At 41.7% G+C, this 26,354-nt stretch overlaps 1 protein-coding gene across 4 annotated transcripts in view; it reads left to right on the forward strand.

Annotated features, from left to right (window-relative positions):
* The first annotated feature begins 597 nt into the window (after window positions 1-597).
* LOC120485918 (extracellular calcium-sensing receptor-like) overlaps window positions 598-26,354 on the forward strand; it is a 29,721-nt gene continuing 3,964 nt past the window's right edge. The window contains exons 1-6 of one of the 4 annotated variants that reach the window (XM_089135419.1): window positions 598-818; window positions 905-1,193; window positions 1,270-1,357; window positions 1,643-2,025; window positions 2,122-2,349; window positions 15,545-15,668. In XM_089135419.1, coding sequence (XP_088991545.1) covers window positions 610-818; window positions 905-1,193; window positions 1,270-1,357; window positions 1,643-2,025; window positions 2,122-2,349; window positions 15,545-15,668 — 1,321 coding nt within the window. In that variant the 5' untranslated portion in view covers window positions 598-609. Of the gene's footprint in view, window positions 819-904; window positions 1,194-1,269; window positions 2,026-2,080; window positions 2,350-15,544; window positions 15,669-26,354 lie in introns of all 4 variants that reach the window. The other 3 variants (XM_089135416.1, XM_089135417.1, XM_089135418.1) reach the window with 3 other exon arrangements.

The raw sequence follows: 26,354 nt of genomic DNA on the forward strand, positions 1-26,354 counted from the left end.
AGATCGAGAGAGGAACAGGCCTGAACTTATGTTGTGTTTTGTTTTATTATTTGTGACAGCAGTCGTCCATGAGGGGCTTCTGTCTTTTACTTTCATTTTGTATTTGTTTTATTTTATGTTATTAAACTTGTTGATTGTTCGCCGGCTCCCACCTCCTCCGTCCAACTACAACGAACCTCGTTACAGACACCTTTGCCATAAATATGTTTATAAGCAACTAAAAAAGCACAAATGTCAGAACATCTCAAAGACAACAAAACACATGTTGGACCCCTAAGGGTTAGTTATATTAATTTATTGGAATTGATAGTTATATTAATAGGTAATATTTGACAAAAGGCTGTTTGGACCAAAAAGAGGCATCATTTATTAGATAGGTATCACAGTATGATTTCACAGCAATGACTGATTATTTAAATAGTCAGACTAAACCAGGCTCTATCATAAAAATGTTACTCTATTCTGCCTCTGCTTGACATGCACATGTCCTTACCCAATGAGGTCATTGGCTACATTGACAATCAATCATCCATATTAATTATGTGTATAAAAGTGCACATATTGAATTAAGCCAGTTGCATTTGGCCACTGTTGAACTCAGACTTTGGGATGTCTGTCTTTCTTTGCATACTCTTGCTTAACTTTCAACTTCATGCAAAGGCAGAAAAGTCTCTTTGCCAAATGATGGGGGACCCAAAATACCCGTTGCTTTCAAAGGATGGAGACGTAACTATTGGAGCACTTTTTCCAATCCACAGCATAGAGACATTACCTTTATATAAGTTTCAGCAAAAACCTCAGCTTTTATCATGCTCAAGGTTTTTTACTTCAAAATCTATTTTGCTCTTAAAAATCCATGCAAATAATGCAGTTTGTTTAACCTTCTGGTTTTATTTCTGTACAGTGTGAGCCTGAGAGATTTCCGAATGGCTCAAATCATGATCTTTGCCATAGAGGAGATTAACAGAAGTGAAAATCTGCTCCCAAATGTTTCTATTGGCTACCGAATTTATGATACCTGTGGTTCAAGCCTATCTTCTATGGGTGCAAATATGGCATTAATCAATGGTGAACAGTTTGCATCAGGGGACAGATGTAATGGACAATCTCCTATTCATGCAATCATAGGAGAAACCGAGTCATCCAACACAGTTATTCTGTCCAGAACTACAGGACCTTTTAAAATTCCAGTGGTAAGAAGCAAAAACACACTAATGTTTGACATAAATATTGATGACTGTTTCACTGTTTTCTTATGCCTTATTTCAGATAAGTCCCTCAGCCTCATGTGAATGTCTCAGTAATAGAAAAGATTACCCCTATTTCTTCAGAACTATCGCTAGTGATTACCACCAGAGCAGAGCACTAGCATTCCTAATCAAATACTTTGGCTGGTCTTGGGTTGGAGCTGTGAACAGTGACAACGATTATGGAAACTATGGAATGGCAATATTTCTGAATACAGCTGAGAAGGAGGGGATTTGTGTGGAGTACTCTGTAAAATTCCAGAGAACAGAGACTGAAAAACTTAAAAATGTGGTAGACACAATGCAAAAAGGCACTGCAAAAGTCATTGTTGCATTTCTTACCAATTTTGAAATGAACAATCTACTTGATTATTTAATTATTCAGAACATTACAGGCCTCCAAGTAATTGGTGTGGAGGCATGGATAACAGCCGACAGTATGGTCACTCCTAACAGTTTTCATGTGCTGGGAGGATCATTGGGGTTTGCTGTGAAAAAAAACAATATTGAAGGTTTTGCAGATTATGTTATAAAATCATTCTGGGACACAGCTTTTCCATGCTCACAGACTAAGGGGAATTCTTCTCAATATCAATTAATTTGCAACGCATATCAAGATCTCCTTGTGTTGAAAAGCAACAATGAAGATGTATCTGAACAAAGATACGCAAGCAATGTATACAAATCAGTTTATGCAGTGGCTCATTCACTACACAATCTACTAAAGTGCAAAGAAAAAGAGGGTTGTGAAACAGACCTGAAAATACAACCACAGCAGGTAATAACATAAAAAATATAGACAGAGTTATAGACTGAAAGGGAGAGAACAAGAGGATTCACCAATTTGTGCCTCAAAATGATTTTTTCTCAATAGGTGGTTAAGGCTCTGAAAAAGGTAAATTTCACAATGAAGATGGGAGATCACGTGTGGTTTGACAGTACTGGTGCAGTTGTAGCCCAATATGAAGTTGTGAATTGGCAGCAGGACTCTAATGGATCAATCAAGTTTAAACCAGTAGGATACTATGATGCTTCACTGGCCCCTGACCAACGATTTGTGCTCAACACTGACAACATAATCTGGGCTGGAGGACAGCTGGAGGTAAATGGCTGTAACATGTTTATCATACATAGCTTGATATGATATGACATTAGAAAGGTATTTTTAACAAAACCCTCCACCTTTGCTCAAGGCTTTGCACTAGTTCAAATTCAGAACAGAAAATTTGGTTTCCCCGCCACAAAACTGTTTACATAAGTATGCTGTATAATTTTAAGAATTTGTGAAAGTAAAATAATGACAAATGTATTCGAAACAAAACAGCTTGTTGAATTTCACTATTTAAAAAAAATGTACTGCTTGCATTTCAATGCATTGTATTTTTAGGACTTGCATTTTTATGGTCTAAAATTCGATATGGTCTGATATTTAAGCTGTGAATGTTTCAATTCAAAACATTTCACAAATTCACACACATTCTTAAAAAATCAATCCTGGAGAATCCTGGAGTTTGACATATGGAAACCCTAATACTGCAGCACAGTGCCACAATATAAAGTTAAGGAAACTTAACCGAGAGACTCAGATGTAATGTTTGATCTATACATCAGCATCAGGAGAATGTTATAATCTTGTTCATGGTAGAAAAAGCTGCTTACATGTACACGGGGAAAGTAACCACGGAGACTTAAACGTAAATGCATTATGAAAAATTTGAATATTTTGTAAAAGTTCATTTATTTCAGTAAATCTGCTGCAAGTCGTCCTCACCAGCTGGTGGTTCAACCGGGTGTTGATGTAGACCAGAGAGAGTCCATTCAAAAAGTGGAATTACAGAAATGGAGTAAACAGTAAGTACAGGTGAAACAAGATCAAAAGTGAAAATGGTGAAAATCATGCAAAAGTTAATTTCAGTAATTCAACTTAACTCTCAGGTGCTCTTCGTTTCGTAGTCACACTTGTTATCTTCCCGGACACCTGACCGGACACCTAAAAATTAAACTTTCTCCATCCCAGTAAAACCAATGCAATTTATGTTCTGTTTAATTAATTTTTAATTATATTATAATATTTAATTATAATTAATATTATAATATAATATTTAATTATGTTTAATTTTTGTTCTATAATGTTCATTTTTTTAATTTAGTATTTTGAGACAATTTAATTGAATTTATTAATATTTATGCAATATTTATGGTTTATTTTTGCCATGGAAATATATATATTTTTCTATATATATATATATTATTTTTTCAAAAAAATATTAATGCAGTATTTTAGTTTAATATAGAGTCTAGGCCTTCAGAAAAAAAAAAAATGTTGAAGAAAATTAGCACCATCTGGTTACAGTATAGAGAAAAGGCGTAGAATCATGGTGTAACCACTAGATGGCATGTACAGCTCTCTGTGGAGAGGCATGTGAGTTCCCCAGCTGTTTCTGAACACATTTTTTTTTTTTTTTGGTGGATTTGAATATATAGTTGAAACAATCTCAAAAACTATTTCTTATAAAAAAAATTGACAAAAAACAAAAATTCACAATTTTTTTTCCCGTTTTTTTTTTTTTTTTTTTTTTTTACAATTTCCCATTCATTTCCTAGGGGGTCATTTTTGACCAAAGACCACAAGTGTGACTATTTTTTTAAGACCACTTAGCATGCTCAGATCATGACCTCAACTTTTTTGTGTGTTCACATACATAATGCCATAAAAGTCACCAAGTTTCGTAACATTCCGATGAAGCTGTGATTTTTGTGTGTAGGGGTGGGTATGTCTGTTTTGCACTCTTGATGTTTTAGAGTGTCACCCCTTCAATGCTGAGCACTTTTTTTCTGCATTGTGGCCGATTTGTAGATTGTACACAGCAATTCTCTAAGTTTTTGTGTTTTTATCAATTTCCCATTCATTTCCTATGGTCAGTCATTTTTGACCGAAGAGCACAAGTGTGACTATTTTTTTTACGACCACTTAGTCTGCTCGGATCATGACCTCAATTTTTTTTGTGTTCACATACCCAATGCCATAAAAGTCACCAAGTTTCGTAACATTCCGATGAAGCTGTGATTTTTAAAATTTCAAACCCGAAAATGTTTAGGTCAGAAATGACCGAAGAGCACCTGAGGGTTAAAAGGTCAAATTATTATATTATATAGACTCATTACATGCACATTGAGATATTTCAAGCATTTATTTGTTACATTTTTGATGATTATGGCTTACAGCTTATAAAAAACTTTTCACAATATTCTAATTTTGACTTTGGGGTTTTCATAAGGTGTAAGCCATAATCATCAACACAATATTCTAATTTTGACTTTGGGGTTTTCATAAGGTGTAAGCCATAATCATCAACATTGTAACAAATAAAGGCTTGAAATGTCTCACTTTGCATGTAATTGGTCTATATAATATATTATTTTCACCTTTTAAGTTGAATTACTGAAATTAACTTTTGCATGATTTTCACTGTATTTACTTTTGATCGAGTTTCACCTGTACTTACTGCTTACTCCATTTCTACAATTCCGCTTTTTGAATGTACTCTCTCTAGTCTATATCAACACCCGCTTGCACCACCAGCTGGTGAGGACGACTTGCAGCAGATAGAGATTATGCACCAATAGTCTACTGCAATTCCTGCAGTTTCCAATGAAGAATGATTTTAATATTCTGTTGAATTTGAACCACTGAATTTATGTTAACTGGACCCTTGAAGTAGACTTAAAAATTGCCTGTCGAATACTATAGGTTGTATTTTTTAAAGAGCACCTATCATGTATTTTTGAAAATGACTGTTCATGTAGTGTGGATAGCTCTAAGGGAATGAAAACACCCTGCAAAGATTTATATCTGAAAGTCCACCGTATATAAAGTTATTGTCTTTCAAAAGTGAGAGTCGACTCCGAGTCTATGAAATTAATTGTTTTTGAAAAGAGTCATTAGCAGTTTCGTCGTGACGTAGATAGAAAACATTAGCTCATTGGCAGCTCCCAACAACTGCGCGCACAGACAGAAGTGTAAACTTGAAGTCTAGAACACATTCAAATACTTCAGCTGAATAGCATCATTTCAAGAAGATGCTGTGTTCTACATTGCAAAGACAGTTCAGCCACTTGTTTTCATTGTCCAGGGATGAGCATGTGAAGAATCAGTGGTTAGAGTTCATATTTGCAACGATACCACAACAGTATAGCCCGAACCTTGTGTTCTTGTCATCATTCATTTTAATGACGAATCATTCAAAAACATATGAATTCAAATGTGGGTTCGCAAGCCGGTTATTCCTGAAGGAGGGCTCAGTATCCAGTGTATATGGATCAGGTTCGTACTCCTCCGAATCACAATCTGTAAGTATTGTTAATAATATTTGCTGTTATGTTTTCTGTAGCATGCACAATATAGTTATATTGTGGTGTGTGTGTTGTGTACACTCTGCGCAGCTTCTAAGCGGGGTAAAGTTAGTTTTGTTTTTGATATTCACCAGACATTCATTGAAAAATGGCAATTACCTCCTAAACGACTTAGCCAAATATGACTTCGCTCTATATAATAAGCACTGCCCCTCAAAAGTCGCCGCAATGTGAGTTTCGCTGGGAAAGCTTGCTCTTGACGGAGACGTGAGTAAGGGACCGTGTGGAGAGTGCACATTTTCTGACACATTTGTTCAAACACTATACAATTTTCAACACTTGACAAGCTATAATCCTGGTTATAGGCGTTCCGTTTCTGACAATCTCTGCCTACGGTTTACCAATAACAACTGACTGGGTCAACTGACCAATCGCCACAGATTCGCGTCACTCATAGGAAGTGTTTGGGAAAATGAATCGTCGAACGAATCATTTAGGAGTCGTTGAGCAAATCAGTTAAAAATAAATGCATATTATAAGACAAATAAAGTGTTTTTTATCCTTGCATGCACGTTAAACTGTTTTTGGGAACTCCCAAAACAAAAAAAAGGGACATTTCAAATGCTATGATAGGGGCTCTTTGGAAGTGACATGTGACTGGATTATTAAATAAATGAAAATGTGTGTGAAAGGTTTTGAATTGAAATATTCACAGCTTAAAGGTGGGGTAAGCATTAGGGGTATATGACTGCGCAGGAGAGAGAACGAGCAAGAGGGAGATTTTAAGAAAGACTGCAGAAATCGAGATGAGATACAATACAAAAAAGAAAAGGTTGCTTTGATTCTGCTCCACCTGTGAGTAACACTGGGTTTGAGTGTCATTGTTTGTCTGAAGTTGCTGTGCTGCCTGTTGGCAACTAACAATGAACTCTTGTTTGTAATTACTAATTGTGAACTGTAAATTATTTTTTTTGTGCTTGTCATTCGTTAATTATCTGCACTTTATTTGTTGTGAAGCATAATTTTCTTGTGCTTCTGTTGTGATAAACAGTCATCCACTCTTGGATTGTGTGCTTAACGGAGGCCAGCTAGTGAGAGTCGTGCTGACAACAGCTAGAGATTATTGTTATGAGCACGTAAATCACCACTTGAACCCACGACTCACGGCTTTGTAGCGTTCCAGGCCCGTCACGCCAAACTACCTGAGCGCAAGGAATTGTGGTTGCTACTGTAGATGCAAACAAACCATTGTTGCTTTGTATGGTTTCGCGGGCTATATGACGTCAGAGCTCGAAACTGGGAGTACATCGATCTAATTCGAGTTCACGGGTGGGAAGTCATGGATTTAACTGCAGTTCCATTGCACTTTAATGGGTATAAGGTTGTAAAAACAGGTTACAGGTTGCCTGGAACGCGGCATTAGTTCACTCAGGAACGGACGGGGTTTGATAACGACTTGGAGCAAGGCGGTTAGGTTTGGAAGGTGAGTTTTGGAGGCAGAGCAATGAAGAGAGGGGTGTGTTTGTGTTGTTTTCAAATATCAACAATGTATATAACCAACAATGACTATAACCAAGACCGAGGTTATAGTCTTTGGGCCCCCTGACAACTATGATAGCAACAACATTGATCTGGACTATCTTGATCCAAAGTCATCTTGCATTAAGAACCTTGGTGTTCTCTGGGATCAAAACCTCAAATTCGAAAAACAAATTAATACAGTGATTAGTGCTTGCTTTTTCCAGTTACGTCTCCTCTCGAAAATTAAATCTTCCCTTTCTGAGAAAACATTAGAGATTGCTATCCATGCGCTCATTACATCGCGGTTAGACTATTGCAACTCTCTCTACTTTGGCATACCCAAACATTCCATTGCTCGTCTCCAATTGGCACAGAACGCTGCTGCAAAGTTCCTCAAAAGAAAACGCAGATTTGATCATGTTTCACCTATCTTAAAATCTCTGCACTGGCTAAATCGAGTTTAAAATTCTTTTATTTGTTTTTAAATCTGTAAATAACCTTGCACCAAGCTATCTGTCTGAGCTACTCTCCCCACACAACCCCACACGAAACCTGAGGTCTGGTGATCAGAGACTTCTGTCTGTCCCCCGATCACGGCTAAAGAACAGAGGGGACAGAGCCTTTGCTGTGTCCCCTCTCATAACCAGGAAGGCCTGGTGAAGCCTGTAACCCAGCGTCCACAGCATGTGGGAGCTCATAACCAGGAAGGCCTGGTGAGCCCTGTAACCCGGTGACCACAATCAGTGGGAGCTCATAACCAGGAAGGCCTGGTGAGGCCTGTAACCTGGCAACCACAGTATGTGGGAGCTCCCACAGATGTCTTTCCGTGGCCACCATAGCACCGACAGAACAGCAGATTGCTTGGTGGCCCGGAGTCCCGCAGCAGATCGGTCTGGTAGGCCTGAAGACCACAAGGGCATGCAGAACCGCACCTGCCTGACCTGCTGCCGTGTACGCTCTTTCATTCAAGCATGAAGATGACAGGGTCAGAGCTCTTAGTGAAGAGGACCAACCAGAGACGAGATAGTTAGCCAACGTCTCGTCCACTGGCGGCCTCGACACTTATCCGTTCTCCACGGCTCCCTCCACAGCAGCAAAACTAGCCCGCTGATGCAGATAGAGACGTGAGGAGAACGGATTCTTCCATACCCTCTCGATCCCAGCGTGGAGATCGGAAAGGAATGGAAGGCTCATCCGGGCTGGTGGCTTATGGGTGGGGAGGAACCAGCCATCCAAAATACCATGAGCGGGTTCCTCCCAGACGCGCCTCCACTGCAACAGCAATCTGTCTGAAGCGCGCCCCATAATGTCAACCAGCTCAGCGTACACTGGGCAGGAGGGCTGAAATGGTTCGGTCTCAACCAAACTGACATCCTTTTCTATATGAAGAGTTCAGATGCAAAAGCCTCTAAGTGCCATTTGAAATTTTCTTCTTTAATGATCATTTTTATCAAGCTTGCATATTTAAGTTTAGTGATTTCACTTAAATGGCAATGATAATTACCTATTAATTGTTATTTAAGTGAAATTACTGAACTTAAATATACAAGTTTTATAAAAATCATCATTAAAGAAGAAAATTTCAAATGGCATTTAGAGGCTTTTGCATCTGAACTCTTCATATATATATATATATATTAGGGGTGGCACGGTACATGAAAAACACCCGAACTGTTCGGTTCGCTTGTCTCGGTTCGGAGCGTGTGTGCGTCTCACGGTTCGACGCATGCGCCTCGTGCCCGTATGTGACGTGTGTTTTCTTTCGCGCGACATAAGCTTGTTCGACTTGGACCGGCGCTGCACAGAGCGACCGGTGAATAACATCAAACTAGCCCGAGAGCGACGGCTCCGTCACTCACTTTTGCGGTATTTGATGTCATTACCGATCGCTCTGTGCAGAGCCGGTTCAAGTTAATAAACAAGCCAGTAAAAGTGGAGTATGGAGCGCTGCAGGTCACGGCACGCGGAGAAATGGCAAGTGGGAGAGATGAGGGAGTTGGGGGATGCGCCAGCGTCGTATAAGCCTATGGTATAAGTCCGGTGTGTGGGAACATTTTGGATTTCATGTTATGATATTTTAATATAACGCTACAGTGGCACTTTATGTATAGATAAGAGCTTCAGTCATACGTTTCCAAATCCTGCACTTTAATTTTAAGTGGAAAAAAAAGTACCCTCACTCTCTGGGAATAGAAGCATTGTTGATACTGTCTTTTGTGTTGAGGTTGAACTTATGTTTCACTTTATGTTTATGGCCTTTGCTATTGCTATAGCCTAACTAATTATAGGCAATGAGGTTTCATGTATATTGACTTATTCATAAAAGACAGTGTTTTAATAGTTCCTCTTTTTTTCTTTTAAAAGATAGAATTTTTGTAAGAGCTACAAAAGTTGGCAGTTAATAAATGCAAGTTAATTTCTTGTGTAAATAAGATTTGTGTGATAAAAATGCACAAGTTCTTGTAGATATAGTGATACACATTCTCTTTTTTTTTGCCAAATAAACAAAAAGCATGTCAATCTCTCTTGCTGTATCAAAATCTCACCTATAGCTTTCCTCTGAGATAGTCCCTAAAATGTGCTTAAAGTCAAAGAGTCAAATTCAGTTTGTGCATGATTGCATGAATATCATTTTTTTTATACTGTATCCTAAAGTGTGGATAATTAAGCTATAGATCACATCCTGAAGTACATTTCTGGAGTGTTAAAGATTAAAAGAAAAAAATAACAAGAACCGTACAGAACCGAAAACCGTGACCCTAAAACCGTGATACAAACCGAACCGTCGGTTTCGTGAACCGTGCCACCCCTAATATATATATATATATATATATATATTACAGCCAACTCCTGCCCTGCCCGAAGAGAACAGTTACAGATTCACCAAAGAGAGAGAGCGCTCATTTTCTCTCTTCTTAGATGTTCAGAGTTAATCTGTAACTCACCATCGTCAGCTGGTAGATCATCCCCGAGGTTAACGCCCCTCTCCCGATAATCTGCCAGCTCCATCTGAAAGCTCCACGAGCTCAACCGCCACTGAGCCTCAGCCCGAGCGGGAACCGGAACCGCGGGGTTCAGATGCCGCGCCCACTTCCCTCGAGAAGTGGGTCAGACGAGAGCAGAGAGTTCTGAAAGGAAAACTCTCAGTTCGCGCAAAAAACTCCCTCGAGAGCTTCCCGCACATGCTCTTCTTTCAGGCAGAACACGCACAGATCGTGTGAATCCTTCGGTGTCAAATATCTGGACACAAGTCGGCACACTCGCGCAAAGTGTTTCTCCACGTCTCTGCGCGCTTAATCGTTAATACTATCACACAGACAAACAGTCCCTGAAGACGAAAAGATGTTGTCACGGTTTCAAGGCGCCCTTCTTATACATCCAGATTGACGCGCTCATCATTCAAGCTGATGATGCACGGGCTGTCGCCGGTCAACCTGATTACTGAGTTGATATTTGATTTCAGACACCTGTCACGCCTGAGGCGTTCCCCATTGCGTCATTCGACGTATTGTTGAGTTCCCTTCGAAAGGGAAAAATAGGTTTTAAGAGAGGATTTAAAAACAGCTAAAGATTGAGCAGCTCTGATATAAACTGGAAGGCTGTTCCACAGCCTAGGACTAGCAACAGCAAAGCCTCTGTCCCCTCTGTTCTTTAGCCATGATCGGGGGACAGACAGAAGTCTCTGATCACCAGACCTCAGGTTTCGTGTGGGGTTGTGTGGGGAGAGTAGCTCAGACAGATAGCTTGGTGCAAGGTTATTTACAGATTTAAAAACAAATAAAAGAATTTTAAACTCGATTTAGCCAGTGCAGAGATTTTAAGATAGGTGAAACATGATCAAATCTGCGTTTTCTTTTGAGGAACTTTGCAGCAGCGTTCTGTGCCAATTGGAGACGAGCAATGGAATGTTTGGGTATGCCAAAGTAGAGAGAGTTGCAATAGTCTAACCGCGATGTAATGAGCGCATGGATAGCAATCTCTAATGTTTTCTCAGAAAGGGAAGATTTAATTTTCGAGAGGAGATGTTACTGGAAAAAGCAAGCAATCACTGTATTAATTTGTTTTTCGAATTTGAGGTTTTGATCCCAGAGAACACCAAGGTTCTTAATGCAAGATGACTTTGGATCAAGATAGTACAGATCAATGTAACCTCCCACATACTGTGGTCGCCAGGTTACAGGCCTCACCAGGCCTTCCTGGTTATGAGCTCCCACAGATTGTGGTCACCGGGTTACAGGCCTCACCAGGCCTTCCTGGTTATGAGCTCCCACATGCTGTGGTCGCTGGGTTACAGGCTTCACCAGGCCTTCCTGGTTATGAGCTCCCACATACTGTGGTTGCCAGGTTACAGGCCTCACTAGTCCTTCCTGGTTATGAGCTCCCACACATTGTGGTCGCTACGTTACAGGCCTCAAAGGGGCCTTCCTGGTTATAGTTCCCACATACTGTGGTTGCCGGGTTACAGGCCTCACCAGGCCTTCCTGGTTATGAGCTCCAACTTATTGTGGTCGCCAGTTTACAGGCCTCTCCAGGGCTTCCTGGTTATGAGCTCCCACATGCTGTGGTCGCTGGGTTACAGGCTTCACCAGGCCTTCCTGGTTATGAGCTCCCACATACTGTGGTCACCAGGATACGAGCTCTCACATACTGTGGTCGCCAGGTTAAAGGCCTCACCAGGCCTTCCTGGTTATGAGCTCCCACACATTGTGGTCGCCAGGTTACAGGCCTCACCAGGCCTTCCTGGTTATGAGCTCCCACATACTGTGGTCGCCAGGTTACAGGCCTCACCAGGCCTTCCTGGTTATGAGCTCCCACACATTGTGGTCGCTAGGTTAAAGGCCTCAAAGGGGCCTTCCTTGTTATGAGTTCCCACATACTGTGGTGGTCAGGTTATAGGCCTCACCAGGCCTTCCTGGTGATGAGCTCCCACACATTGTGGTTGCTAGGTTACAGGCCTCAAAGGGGCCTTCCTGGTTATGAGTTCCCACATACTGTGGTAGTCAGTTTACAGGCCTCACCCAGCCTTCCTGAATGTGGGCTCCCACATGATGCGGTAGCCAGACTACAGCCTCACCACCTTCCCTGAGCACTTTGCTCCCACTCTGTGGTCACCAGGCTTCAGGCTTCATTGGCCTTCCTGGTTGTGAGTTGTCACATGTCAGGTTGCAGGCTTCACCAGGCCTTCCTGAATGTGAAACCCCCACTTTTCGTGGTCGCTAAGTTGTAGTGGTGAGTCTTCACATGTCAGGCTGCAGGCCTCAGCGGCCTTCCTGAATGTGAGCTCCCCATGCATTGGGACTATCGGGTGTTAGGCCTTGTCAGGCCTTCCTGATTATGGGTTCCCACTTGTTGTGGCTGGTTACAGGCCTCAAGTTCGGCCTTCCTGAATTCAGAGTGAAGTACACTAACCCCTACTTCACCTATTATTGTGGTAAATCACATGACGGGATGTCTTGTGTACTTTCTAAAATCCATTTTGTATGGTAAGGGTCACGCGTGGTATGCTTCGGTCCCTTCTTATGTGGCTCAGACCCCGGTCTTCCCTTGGGTCCCACTTTAAGAGGCGTCCTGTCACTGGCTACAGGGACGCCCTTCTCTGGCTAACTTCTGGAAGAAGTAGCTTCCACTTGGTGGAGTAAGCTCCCACAGGTTGTGGTCACCAGGCTGGGTCTCACTGACCTTCCTGAGTACGAGCTCCCACCCAATGTGGTCGCCAGGTTACAGGCCTTACCAGGCCTTCCTGGTCATGAGCTCCCACACACTGTGGTCGCCAGGTTACAGGCCTCAACAGGCCTTCCTGGTTATGAGCTCCCACATATTGTGGTTGCTGGGTTACAGGCCTCACCAGGCCTTCCTGAATTCAGAGTGAAGTACACAAACCCATACTTCACCTATTATTGTGGTAAGTCACCCGACGAGATGTCTTGTGCACTTTTTTTTAAAATCCATTTCTTATGGTGAGGGTCACGCGCAGTATGCTTCGGTCCCTTCTTATGTGGCTCAGACCCCGGTCTTTCCTCGGGTCCCACTTTAAGAGTTCTTAAGAGCTAACTTCTGGAAGTAGCTCCCACTTGGTGTGGTTTTTCAGGTACACCAGGCTGGGTCTCACTGACCTTCCTGAGTACGAGCTCCCACCGGATGTGGTCGCCAGGTTACAGGCCTCACTAGGCCTTCCTGGTTATGAGCTCCCACATACTGTGATCGCCAGGTTACGAGCTCCCGCATACTGTGGTCGCCAGGTTACAGGCCTTCCTGGCCATGAGCTCCCACACACTGTGGACGCCAGGTTACAGGCCTCAACAGGCCTTCCTGAATTCAGAGTGAAGTACACAAACCCATACTTCACCTATTATTGTGGTAAGTCACCCGACGAGATGTCTTGTGCAGTTTTTAAAATCCATTTCATATTGTGAGGGTCACGCGCGGTATGCTTCTGTCCCTTCTTATGTGGTTCAGACTCCGGTTCTTCACTTTGGGTCCCACTGTAGATGTGTCTTTGTCGCAATACATTACGACAGGCACTTCCCTTGTTCAAGATATCTCCCACAACTGTGGTTTTAGGTCTGATTAGACCTTTTTCGAGGTAGCCCCACATTGTGGGTCTGTCAGGTTTTTAGCCTCTGGCTTTCCTGAAGGATGAGCTTCCACATGCTGTGGTCATTGGGTTTCAGGCCGCACCTGACATGAGCCCTCATGTTTCAGAGCTCCCTACACAGAGGGTCATCAGGTCTTAGGTCTCATTGACCCTCCTGATTTTGATCCCTCTCTTACTTCCTCAGTGCTCAAAAGCGAGTACTGGGTGGAAACTCGTGGATTGAGTGTACGATTCCCGTTGTTTTGAGGTTGAGTCACACTCTCCGGAGGATCCCGTCTCTGTGATCCGAAACTCGATGGTTTCTGCCAGCTTCGCGGGCCTTCAGTTTTTGGATGCCTTTCCTAGGCAATTTCCAGAGGCTCTGTCTTGGACGGACAGGCTATGGCCAGACTGTGTGTCTTAGTACAGATCACCAGGCCAGCCTAGGGGCATTTCAGGAGGAGTGTTCTCCTGAATAGTGACTGGCTGGGGGTCCCTTGGTCCCCTAGCCACACTCCCTAGAAGGGACCCCTTCTATTTTGAAGTTGTGGTCCTAAAGCCTTTGAGCTGGCCCCGATTTACCCACGTTATTACGTTCTGGTTTTTCTTGGTTCATTAGCTTGGGCTATGACCGGTAGGGAGTGCTTTCACTGACAGCCCGATGTAACATAGGGTGAGTGGTTTCAGTGTTCCTTGGAATTACTGGTTCTGAGAGTTGTCACTGCCTTTTCGGCATGCACTCCCCTCAGCATGGCGGAGTGGGTATTTCGTTCCCCATTGCGTCATTCGACGTATTGTTGAGTTCCCTTCGAAAGGGAACGTCTCAGGTTACGACTGTAACCTATGTTCCCTGAGAACAGGGAACGAGACAATACGTCTCGTTGCTATGCCTCGGGGCCTGCCTGCAACAGTCCCTTCAGACGATAGGATGTTGTCACGGTTTCAAGGCGCCCTTCTTATACATCCAGATTGATGCGCTCATCATTCAAGCTGATGATGCACGGGCTGTCGCCGGTCAACCTGATTACTGTGAGTTGATATTTGATTTCAGACACCTGTCACGCCTGAGGCGTTCCCCATTGCGTCATTCGACGTATTGTCTCGTTCCCTGTTCTCAGGGAACATAGGTTACAGTCGTAACCTAAGACGTTTTTCTTTAGCTTTTAACTCATTGTGAGTTTCTGTCATGAATGTGTAGTTTGTCCTTGTCTTTTCTTTTGTTTTTCTCATCATGTGTATTGTTCAGCACTTTGGTCAGCCTTGTTGCTGTTTTTAAATGCTATATAAATAAACACAAACTTGAAACTTGAAACAATTTCCAACAACGTTTTTGAAATTTCGAATATACAATTGCAAGTGAACAAGCTTTTTTGTTTCAAATACATTTGTCATTATTATACTTCAATCACATTGGTTTCAAAGAAGATAATATGATTCACATTACCAAGAATTAACTGAATATTAGAAAATGAAAATTGCATTCATTCTTGGTGTACAAGGAAAATAGTTGTGGTCTAAAATGTATACAGTGTATTAATATTGCTTACTGACACTGGAAATTCAGAGAAAAGGTCAAGTGACAATGAGGTTTGATCATATGTACAAAAGCAACAGCAGAGGGAATTACTGAACAAGTTTTGGACAAAATGGCATCACTACAATTGTGTTGAATTTATGTAATAGAACTTTGAATTGAATTTCATTCCAAAAACATTTTCACTGACCATGAGCATGTCTCCCATTGCATATTGGCATCAATTAACATTGCAGGTATGAACGAAAAAATCACAAATATTTTATTTTTCAAAGTAAAATTAGATAATTGTGTACAGTGTATTTTTCTATGTAGAAGCCAAGGTCTGTGTGCAGTGAGAGTTGTCCTCCTGGCACCAGGAAGGCTGCACAGAAAGGAAGACCTGTCTGCTGTTATGACTGTATTCCATGTGCAGAAGGAGAAATCAGTAATGAGACAGGTAATTTTCAGCACATCTCTTAGTTTCGATCCATATATTTGTTTTCTTGTTTTTGTTTTCGAAATGGAAAAATTAAGAAACTGTTCATTTATCACATATTCAACCCTTCTCATGAACATAAATAACAAATCTCGGATAGTGTTTTCATTACACTTTGTTCTAATCCGCTAACTGGAATATAAATAAAAACAAAATGGATAAACAGCTTGAATTTTCGATCTCTACATGGGTGGGAATAAAACCCATTCCTGTGATTGGTCAGCCAAAGATCAAGCTGTGTCATCATATCTTACTCAGCTCTGCGCAACAGAATAATAGTCATCTGATACAGTTGTTTGGATTATTACAGAGTTTATTGCAACCACATTTAATCTCTTTCTCATCAAACATCCAGACTAATAAATGGCTCGACACAAACCGTCCCGGGGTAGAGCCTAGACAGATCTTTCTTCTGTGTAGGCTACACCTAAATTTGCGGGCCGTGAAATACTGATTTGGTGTATTAAATAATAATTTACATGGCATTTGCTCTCACAACTGCCCCTAGTCTAAGTATTTAGCACACCACTTGTTTTGTTTAGCTGACCAAATCTCAAAATCGGTGTTTGTGTGTTCAGACCTCCGCCGGCAAGAGCATTAAAGTGATCAGAAGTCATTAATTTTCAATTCTAGCTTTGCTGACACAAAAGAACACAGAAGCCATACCACACAAATGGCTTTTAATTATTTTGTTATTAAACATGTAACTGTTAAAGGAGTAGTTCATTTTTCAAAAAACTTTTGCTGATAATTTACTCACCCCCATGTCATCCAAGATGTCTTTCTTTCTTCAGTTGAAAAGAAATTAAAAGGGAACCTTGAAAGGGAACCTCAAGCTGCGTTAGAACGCAGTGGGAACGCTCTGCGTGATTGCGTCGTGAAGCCTCTGTAGAATCAGTCCAATGAGAGAGTAGGACGTCATGTGACGTCATAGACCAGGAAACTATAAAGCACCCTTGAAATCAGACCGCAACAGCTTCTGTTGCCTTCAGCAAGCGATCTCTCTTCTCTGTCCTTGTCTATTTATTGTTGTCTGTTAAGCACACTATATATATATATATATATATATATATATATATATATATATATTAAGGGTGTAACAATTCGTTTTAACAACGATACGATTCGTATCACGATTTGTGGTTGTCGATATGATTCAAGGACGATATTGGTTAAAGGAACACTCCGACTTTTTGGGACTTTAGCCTATTCACCTTATCCCCCAGAGTTAGATAAGTCCACACATACCTTTTTCATCTCCGTGCGTGCGATAAGTCTGTTTGACACACCCACCGCTAGCCTAGCTTAGCACAAAGACTGGATGTGAATGGTTGCAGCTGAGTGAGTCCAAATGAGTGACAAAATAACGCAAACGTTTTCCTATTTACATGTTGTGATTTGTATAGTCACAGACTGTACAAATATCAAGGCCATATGAGACACAGACATCTTTTAACCGTATAAATACTATATTTTCTGAAGGCGAAGCACTGCTACTTGGGCAGAGTGATAACCATCACCTGAGACGCACCGTGACGAGGAGCAGAGAGTTCGCTCAGTGTTGGAGTAAAGAGTCAGCAATTACTAACGTTTGATAGAAAAGCATAGTTTATCATGGGTGTTTGCTTTATTGAATGAGCTGTGACAATAAACAGGGGAGACCAGGTACAGTACCATGTTTCATTGAATTCCAACCAAAAACGCATCCAGATTTATAAATATCACAGAACATGAATAAATAATAATTATTATTATTACAGGTATCAATATATCAATATATTTTAAATGCAATTTATTAGCTGAACCAAATGTATTCAACAGCATATACAGTATAATTGCATTACTATAATATAGAATAAGGGGAAAGTAATAGCACAAATTGTTTTTGCACAATGAACTCACAGCCTATCGTACCCTTTTGCACGCTCAAGTTCGTTATTTCCATGGTTATTTCAAATTTAGGCTACTAGGCGTGCCGCACGCAGGGTGCAAGTTCAACGCGCTCGTTTTTTTCCAAGCGCGTCCGCGCCGCATCAAGATAAACATATTCATACCCTAATCATATAATAGTGTCACTAATGTTACATTAGATCTGGCTAATGGCACTCTTACAGTAGGTCATCTAAAAACATAACGGAACACTTCCCTCAGCCGCAGGTGATCCTCTTGTCCTGTCTGTGCTATCGATGGGATGGCCGTATCCTTCAGCACATTATGGTCCGTGTGGCAAATTCCATTTTTTCAAAATAGTCGTCCTCATTGAAATGTACCGAGCAAACATAATGTCCCTTGATAATCTTAGGTGTGTTTGGATCAATATCCAGAGTAAGTAAGTCAGCCATTTCTATATCCAGTCAGCGAATTCTGTGAAACATGGTATTACCTCCCCTGTTTACAGTCGCAGCTATTTACAAGCGAAAACCCATGACTGTAAACTACGCTTTTACTATTTGTAATTGCTGACTCTGTTACCCAAACTCTGAGCGAACTCTCCTCACCACGGCGTGTCTCCGGTGATGCGGTTCACTCCGCCAAAGTAGCAGTGCTTCGCCTTCAGAGAATAGTTCCCAGGTTTTATATGGTTAAAAGATGTCTGTGTCTCATTTGACTTTGTTATTTGTACATTCTGTGACTATACAAATCACAACATGTAAATAGGAAAACGTTTGCGTTATTTTGTCACTCATTTGGATTAGTATGAAAGCTGCAACCATTCACATCCAGTCTTTGTGCTAAGCTAGGCTAGCGGTGGGTGCGTCAAACAGACTTATAGCATGCACGGAGTAGGGCTGGGTATCGATTCAATGTTCCAATTCGATTCGATTTCGATTCTCAAGCTCTCAAATCGATTCGATTTCGATTCTCGATTCGATTTCTATTCTCGATTCAATTTCGATTCTCGATTCAAATTTTGATTCTCGATTCAACTCAATGAAAATCGATTTAATGCTTATACAATTAATAAAAAAGAACAGTGAATTTAAGTTTATAAGTGGATAATTAATAAAAAGAAATTAAGAGCCACAAACCTGTATATTAAACTTTTTATTTTATTTTGATACAAGATCAAAAAGTCAGAACAGTCCCATTCCTTGATCAAACAGGATCAGGTTATTTAATTTTTAAGATAATATTACAACATTAGCTGTAAAATGGAGGCTGATGAACAATGTAGGACAACTAATACTGGCTTATTGGTCATAGTTCACCCAAAAATAAAATAATTGTGTCATTATTTATCTATGTATTTATCACATGTATATATATATATATATATATATATATATATATATATAAATTCTGTTAAGCAATAAAAATAAAAAGATTTTAACAAAATGGGTAACCAAACTGTTTTTGGTCTCCATTAACTTTTTTTTTTTCAATACTATATGGAAGTCAACTTTTGTGTCAACAGAAGAAAGAAATTCATAGATGAATACATCCATAAATTACACTTTCACATAAAACTAACACTTGGACTCTACCAATAGTAGGCTCAAAGTACAGTAACACTGCCTCATTGGAAAATGTAATTTTTTTTTGCAAGAAAAGGAGTTGGTCAACGTGCTCTGGCAGAAGGCAACTTCTTTGAGCTGTAATAATGTCTCTCTCTGTGGAGAAAATTCTTTCAGCAGGGACACTGGTCCCGGGAACACAAAGGTAGCGTTTTGCCTGGAGGGACAAAAGTGGGTACACTCCTTCATGCTTACACCACCACTTAAGTGGATCATCTGAGAGAGGTATAGGTGTAACTTCTCTGTATTTGCCAACTTCTTCTCGTGCTCTGTCAGCAACTGTAGCACAGACTACTGAAGCTACTGGTGCATATGCTGCCCCAAGCAGATCCAACAGAGCACAGGATTCTTTTGACCTCTTTGGTGGGGCTGGGGAGGGGTCACTATCACCTTCACTAAGGGATTTTTGCTCCTGGACAGGTGCACTGCCTCCATTACCAGCACTATCAGATCCTTGCTGCTGATAGTTAGAAAAAATTAAAATGTCAATTAAAATTACATTTGAATTTAATTTTGCCCATTTTATTATTTTACTTTAATTATATTTATATGCAAATAGAAATACTAAGTTTTTGTTTGTTTTCATTTTTAAAACTTTATACAGCATATACCTTAACTTGCTCAAGAGTGACAATCTCACTGATCAATGTTGTAAATGTGTCCTCACGTTCCTCATCAGAGATGAAAGGAAGAGTCTTGAAACGAGGGACCAGGGCAGATGCAACATACAGCTTCTCTTTAAGATTTGCATATCTTTAAAGATCAGACAATAACATTGAAATTACCTTATGCCATCAACATAATCAATGTTAAAATTAACAATAATGTAATCTGTTGTAACATCCACACAAATGTTTAAATTTTTTAAAGATAGTACTATCTGTTTTTTTAAACATACCTAAACCTCAAGTTGTCATGTATGGCAGATTTGAGTTCCTTAATGACAGTCGAATCACCGGCAGTCGAGCGCATCTCATCAAGGAGCTGTGCGTGCAATGGTGCAATAATAGAGAGGGTAGCGGAGTTCTCCCCAGACATCACCAGAGTTGCACTCTTCATCGGACGAAGAGCTTTCACGATGTCCTCTGCCACAGTTATATCCGCCTCTGTCAGAGTGCAAAGATCCTTTTCGCTCCGACGTACTTCAGGAGAAAGAAGTGCGGCTGAAATTGCCGGTTGCTGCTCCAAAAATCTGTCGAGCATGTCCAGCGCGCTGTTCCACCTGGTCACCACGTCAATTGTCATTTTGCGACAGGGCAAGTTTAGCAGCCTCTGTTTTTCTTTGAAAACTTTGTGGTGTTTGCGCTCCTGTGAAAGAATGTCACTATGCGCCTAACTCGGCCTAGCAAGCGAGAGATGGCCGGAAGTTTCAGCGCAGCTTGCGATGCTAGATTTATTGTATGAGCAAAGCAGCCAATATGGAGCAGCTCCATCATCTCCACGGCACGTATCATATTGGTAGCGTTGTCGGTCACAATGATCGGGTCTTTCTTAGTAAGCCCCCACTCTTCCAACGCATCTGAAAGCAATGCACATATATTTGCTCCTCTGTGACTATCCTGCATAGCTCTGGTCTGCAACACGTTTGAAATGAGAACCCAGTCATCTAAATAGTGGCAGGTAATTGTGACATATGTGTCATGATGTCTTGACGTCCAACCATCGCATGTGAGAGCTACTCTGTCCGCTGTCTTTAGGGACAGAGTAATCTTTTGCTTCACTTCATTGTACAGTTTTGGGATAATCTCTTCGCTCATCCGTTTGCGACTAGGAATGGAATAACGTGGCTCCAGGACAGTCAACATGTATCAGAATCCGTCGTTTTCGACTACGCTATATGGCCTTATATCTTTGCAAATAAAAAATGCAATTGATTCAGTGATCTTTTGTGCACAAGGAGAATTGTGAGGAATTTTGCTTGTGAATGCATTTGAAATCTTCGGTTGTGTGCTCTGCTGTGGCTGTGGGTGTGTGGGTGTTGCAACCTGCACGTCTGGGTGATGTCTCATCAAATGGTTCCGCAGATTTGTAGTATTACTACAGCATTTCACCTCAGCATTACACATCAGGCATATGGCTTTGTTCTTGTCCACCACACTATCCTCACCGTCTTGCTTGCGAAATCTAAAATGCTTCCATACCTCTGACTTTTTATGTGAAGGAATTAACGTCGACAACGCACCTGAAACCGCCATTTTAAGCACCGATTGAATGAATGAATGAATGACTGACAGGCTGGCTCGCCTCTCGCTCCTCTGTAACAACACGCAAGGCAAATAAGAGGGTGACATCTTGTGGAGAAGACTAGTAATTACATTAACGTTAATCTTCAATGTTTGCGGAAATAAATATGAAAAAATCGATTCTTGGCCTTTGAGAATCGATTTTGAATCGACCAGATTTTAAAAAACGATTAATCGAAAAATCGATTTTTTTTTTGCCCAGCCCTAGCACGGAGATGAAAAAGGTATGTATGGACTTTTCTAACTCTGGGGGATAAGGTGAATAGGCCAAAGTCCCCAAAAGTCGGAGTGTTCCTTTAATTTAGAACGACACAATCCGAAACGATTCAGTGACTTGAAATCGATTCAGTAACTTTTTAACTTAAAATTCAACCAGTGTGACTGAAATAAATACCTGAAATTATTTATCTATTATTAGGTTAGTAATATCATTAACCTGATTAATTTAGAATTTCTCTAAAATGTTCAAATCCATATTCCCGGAGAAAACATCTATGAACCTATGAATGTTTAAGTTTGAACATGCAATACAGATACAGGTTTAACTACTGTGACGTGAAAAAATAGCTAGAAAATAAAACCACTTTTCCTAAAGTAGAACACAGTCTTCTTTTCAATTAATGATAGATGCATTCTTTATAAATACTAATACATCATTCTTTTATTCTTTCAAGCAGACAAATTTAGTTGTATGAATTAAATATAATTAATTCTAATTAAAGCTATTAACAAATATTGAATGCTTTTCTCTTTTTCTTTTGTCGCTTGAATATTAAGGACACAGACCGCATTAGGTTTATTGCCACTGCCACTGTCACATCATGTCCAATGACATGCGGATTGCACTGATGCACATCCGATACACTCACAACTCTTTAATTTAGACATAACCGACATAGTTTACGTGCAAATTCTCCAAAACAGACATTTAGACATAATGTTGTGTGTATTTGTCCATTCAGACACGAAATAACTCAATTCTTTCCTCGCGAGCTGTATAGGTGTCTATGTGCATGGTTGGACGTTTGGGTCAGTCGGGTGTGAGCACACAGCAATCCTTTTTTGCATTGTCACTCTTATTCAGATCTTTATGCATACTCTACTACTCATTCTCCCAGACGTTGACAAGACATATTTTAACGTTTTATGAGACCGCGGGGTAGATCAGCACGTTACAGTACAAATGTCCGCATCTAAGTTACCACAAACGCAGGACATCAGTTCTGACTGATGACAGTTCTCCCAGATCGACACTATCTAACATTTTACATCTAGTGTTATTCATTGACGAAATTGTCAATAGATGTTGGTCATAGTTTTTGTAATTCAAAACTAGGTTTTATTTAGTTATCGTCTCGTTTTCATCTGTGAAAAAATGACGTTGGCGAATAATTTTCATCATCATCTTCGTCAACGAAATTAACACTGCAGTGCAAGTGAAGTTTCCTTTTCGATGGCGGAGAATGGGGGTTTCGCCTAGAAAGCCAATCCTCTTCGAGTATTAAAAAACGAGCCAATGGCAAAGAAATGCCATGGGTCTGCGGAATTTGCATAGCGTATCTCCGCATCACCCCGTGAGTATAGAAGGAGGAAGCGGACGCAAGCGCAGTATGTTTTCGCTTCGGAGCCAAGAGAACTTCTTCACTCCACAAGCTACACAATCTGAGTTTACTACGGTGACTCACCTCTTCGAGACGAGCGAACTCTCTGGTGTTGGTGTAACGGCGGTACCCAGCGAGTTTCATATTGCCTGCGATCTGAGCAGTGGTCTGCCAGTGTGTGTGTCTCTCCCTGGTCACTTCAACATCCACGGAGTTTTCTCCTCTCACTGAAAGAGTGTGCACGCGGCACGTCTTTTTAAAGACGCGTCTTTTTAAAGACGATCTGCCTGTGTATTCCTGAGTGCTGTATTCTGATAGTCAGCTGATGGGCGCGAGTGCTGTTTGACATGTTTGGGCTTTGATGATCATGCTCAGACAGCGCTCGTGGGTGTGTCGCGTTCTCTCAGTGGGGACGTGATCATCGCAATGTATAACGGTTGAGACTCAGTGAGCTCAATAGAGTGAGAGTCCCCTCACCCACAACCCGAACTATTTTCTCCATGTGAGATAATATTTCGGCTGGTGGCCAGAGTGACCAAAAGACGTCAGGTCTGGAACTAAACTGACGAAAATTCCTCGGTCCACACCCCGTCTTTCACGTTGCAACCCAAGTGGTCCAGAGTGAGTGGGCGGGGCCCGCCCGTGGGCCCGCGTTCTCATTCGGTCCCCCAGCTGATGAAATCATGTTTATCGCCGCATCACAAGGTGAGCTGGAGTCCTCCGGAGATGGCTCGTCTGTGCTGCTGTCCTCGGATGTGCTAGCATAGTGAGTTTGATTAAGGATTCACAGCTATGCTTTCCCGGGCTGCCATGAGTGTCGGGTTTGTTTGGAAAATTCTGCCATGTCCCGAGCACTTAAAGGAACACTCCGACTTTTTGGGACTTTAGCCTATTCACCTTACCCCCCAGAGTTAGATAAGTCCATACATACCTTTTTCATCTCCGTGCGTGCTATAAGTCAGTTTGACGCACCCACCGCTAGCCTAGCTTAGCACAAAGACTCGATGTGACTGGTTGCAGCTTTCATACTGATCCAAATGAGTGGCAAAATAACGCAAACGTTTTCCTATTTACATGTTGTGATTTGTATAGTCACATAATGTACAAATAACAAAGTCAAATGAGACACAGACATCTTTTAACCGTATAAAACCTGGGAACTATTCTCTTAAGGCGAAGCACTGCTACTTTGACGGCGTAATAACCACATCACCGGAGACACGCCGTGGTGAGGAGCGGAGAGTTCGCTCGGTGTTTGGGTAATAGAGTCAGCAATTTATAAATAGTAAAAGCGTAGTTTACAGTCATGGCCATGGGTTTTCGCTCTATTGTAAATAGCTGCGACTGTAAACAGGGGAGGTAACCATGTTTCACAGAATTCCAACTAAAAACGCTGACTGGATGAAGAAATGGCTAACTTACTCTGGATATTTATCCAAACACACCTAAGATTATCAAGGGACATTATGTTTGCTCGGTACATTTCAATGAGGACGACTATTTTGAAAAAATGGAATTTGCCACACGGACCATAATGTGCTGAAGGATACGGCCATCCCATCGATAGCACAGACAGGACAAGATCACCTGCGGCTGAGGTAAGTGTTCCGTTATGTTTTTAGATGACCTACTGTAACAGTGCCTTTAGCCAGATCTAATGTAACGTTAGTGACACTATTATATGATTAGGGTATGAATATGTTTTTATCTTGATGCGGTGCGGACGCGCTTGGGAAAAAAAAAACGAGCGCGTTCACCGCGTTGAACTTGCACCCTGTGCGCGGCGCGCCTGTAGCCTAAATTTGAAATAACCATGGAAATAACGAACTTGAGCGTGCAAAAGGGTACGATAGGCTGTGAGTTCATTGTGCAAAAACAATTTGTGCTATTACTTTCCCCTTATTCTATCCTATAGTAATGCAATACTGTATATTATATAGGCTACTGTTGAATACATTTGGTTCAGCTAATAAATTGCATTTAAAATATATTGATTCCTGTAATAATTATTATTTATTCATGTGATATTTATAAATCTGGGTGCGTTTTTGGTTGGAAATCAATGAAACATGGTACTGTATTACCTGGTCTCCCCTGTTTATTGTCACAGCTCATACAATAAAGCAAACACCCATGATAAACTATGCTTTTCTATCTAACGTTAGTAATTGCTGACTCTTTATTCCAACGCTGAGCGATGCGAACTCTCTGCTCCTCGTCACGGTGCGTCTCAGGTGATTGTTATCACTCTGCCCAAGTAGCAGTGCTTCCCCTTCAGAAAATATAGTATTTATACGGTCAAAAGATGTCTGTGTCTCATATGGCCTTGATATTTGCACACTCTGTGACTATACAAACCACAACATGTAAATAGGAAAACGTTTGCGTTATTTTGTCACTCATTTGGATTAGTATGAAAGCTGCAACCATTCACATCCAGTCTTTGTGCTAAGCTAGGCTAGCGGTGGGTGCGTCAAACAGACTTATAGCACGCACGGAGATGAAAAAGGTATGTATGGACTTATCTAACTCTGGGGGGTAAGGTGAATAGGCTAAAGTCCCAAAAAGTCGGAGTGTTCCTTTAAGGCTGATGATTGGTTTTTGGGGGTGGCAAACCCAAATCCTTTCTTCCCGGATGTGCATTAAGAGGCCGTGAGATCGTGGAAGTCTCCTTCCGCCTTCCCTGCCCTCGTAGAGGCCGCAGTCTAGGGTACACTGGGGTTCCCCCCTGTGGATAGTTCTGTTGCAACACTTATGTGTCCCCACAGCGCCTCCACCTGGCGTGGCAACCCTAAGCACCCCTCCAATGCCTGTAGGTTAGGTTATGCCGGTAGGAACTCTGCCCGACAGTTCTCGTCCGCCCAGATGTGGACTGTGGCTTTTGTCTGACCCTGCGGCTTTCTGCTGTCAACCAGCCGCGGCTCAGACGCCTCAGTCCGCTTGCCGCCGAATGCGCCCTCCTGCGAGTTCCGCCCCCTCCCGCCCGGCCCCAGCAGCACCGGGCCGTGCCGTGGAGGTGGTCGCAGGGAGGCGCCCCTGCCCGTACCAGCCCTGCAGCCCCGCTGTACACCAGGCTATGCGGCGCTCCCGTTACGGGCAGCTCAGATATGGCTTGCAGTTCTTCAGGGAGTGGTTGCAGGCCCACTCCTTCCCCCGGTGGAGGGCTGGGGAGAATCTTTTCTCCAAAGAGCTTCAATCCATCCCTGAGCACACAGTGTGCGACTCCCCCGTGCCTCGCCACTCTCATCCTCCTCTGCCTCTGAGGGCGCGGATGACAGTGCGTGCCGT

This window comes from Pimephales promelas, chromosome 10 (assembly GCF_988280905.1).
Source record: "Pimephales promelas chromosome 10, fPimPro1.hap1.1, whole genome shotgun sequence".
NCBI lineage: Eukaryota > Metazoa > Chordata > Actinopteri > Cypriniformes > Leuciscidae > Pimephales > Pimephales promelas.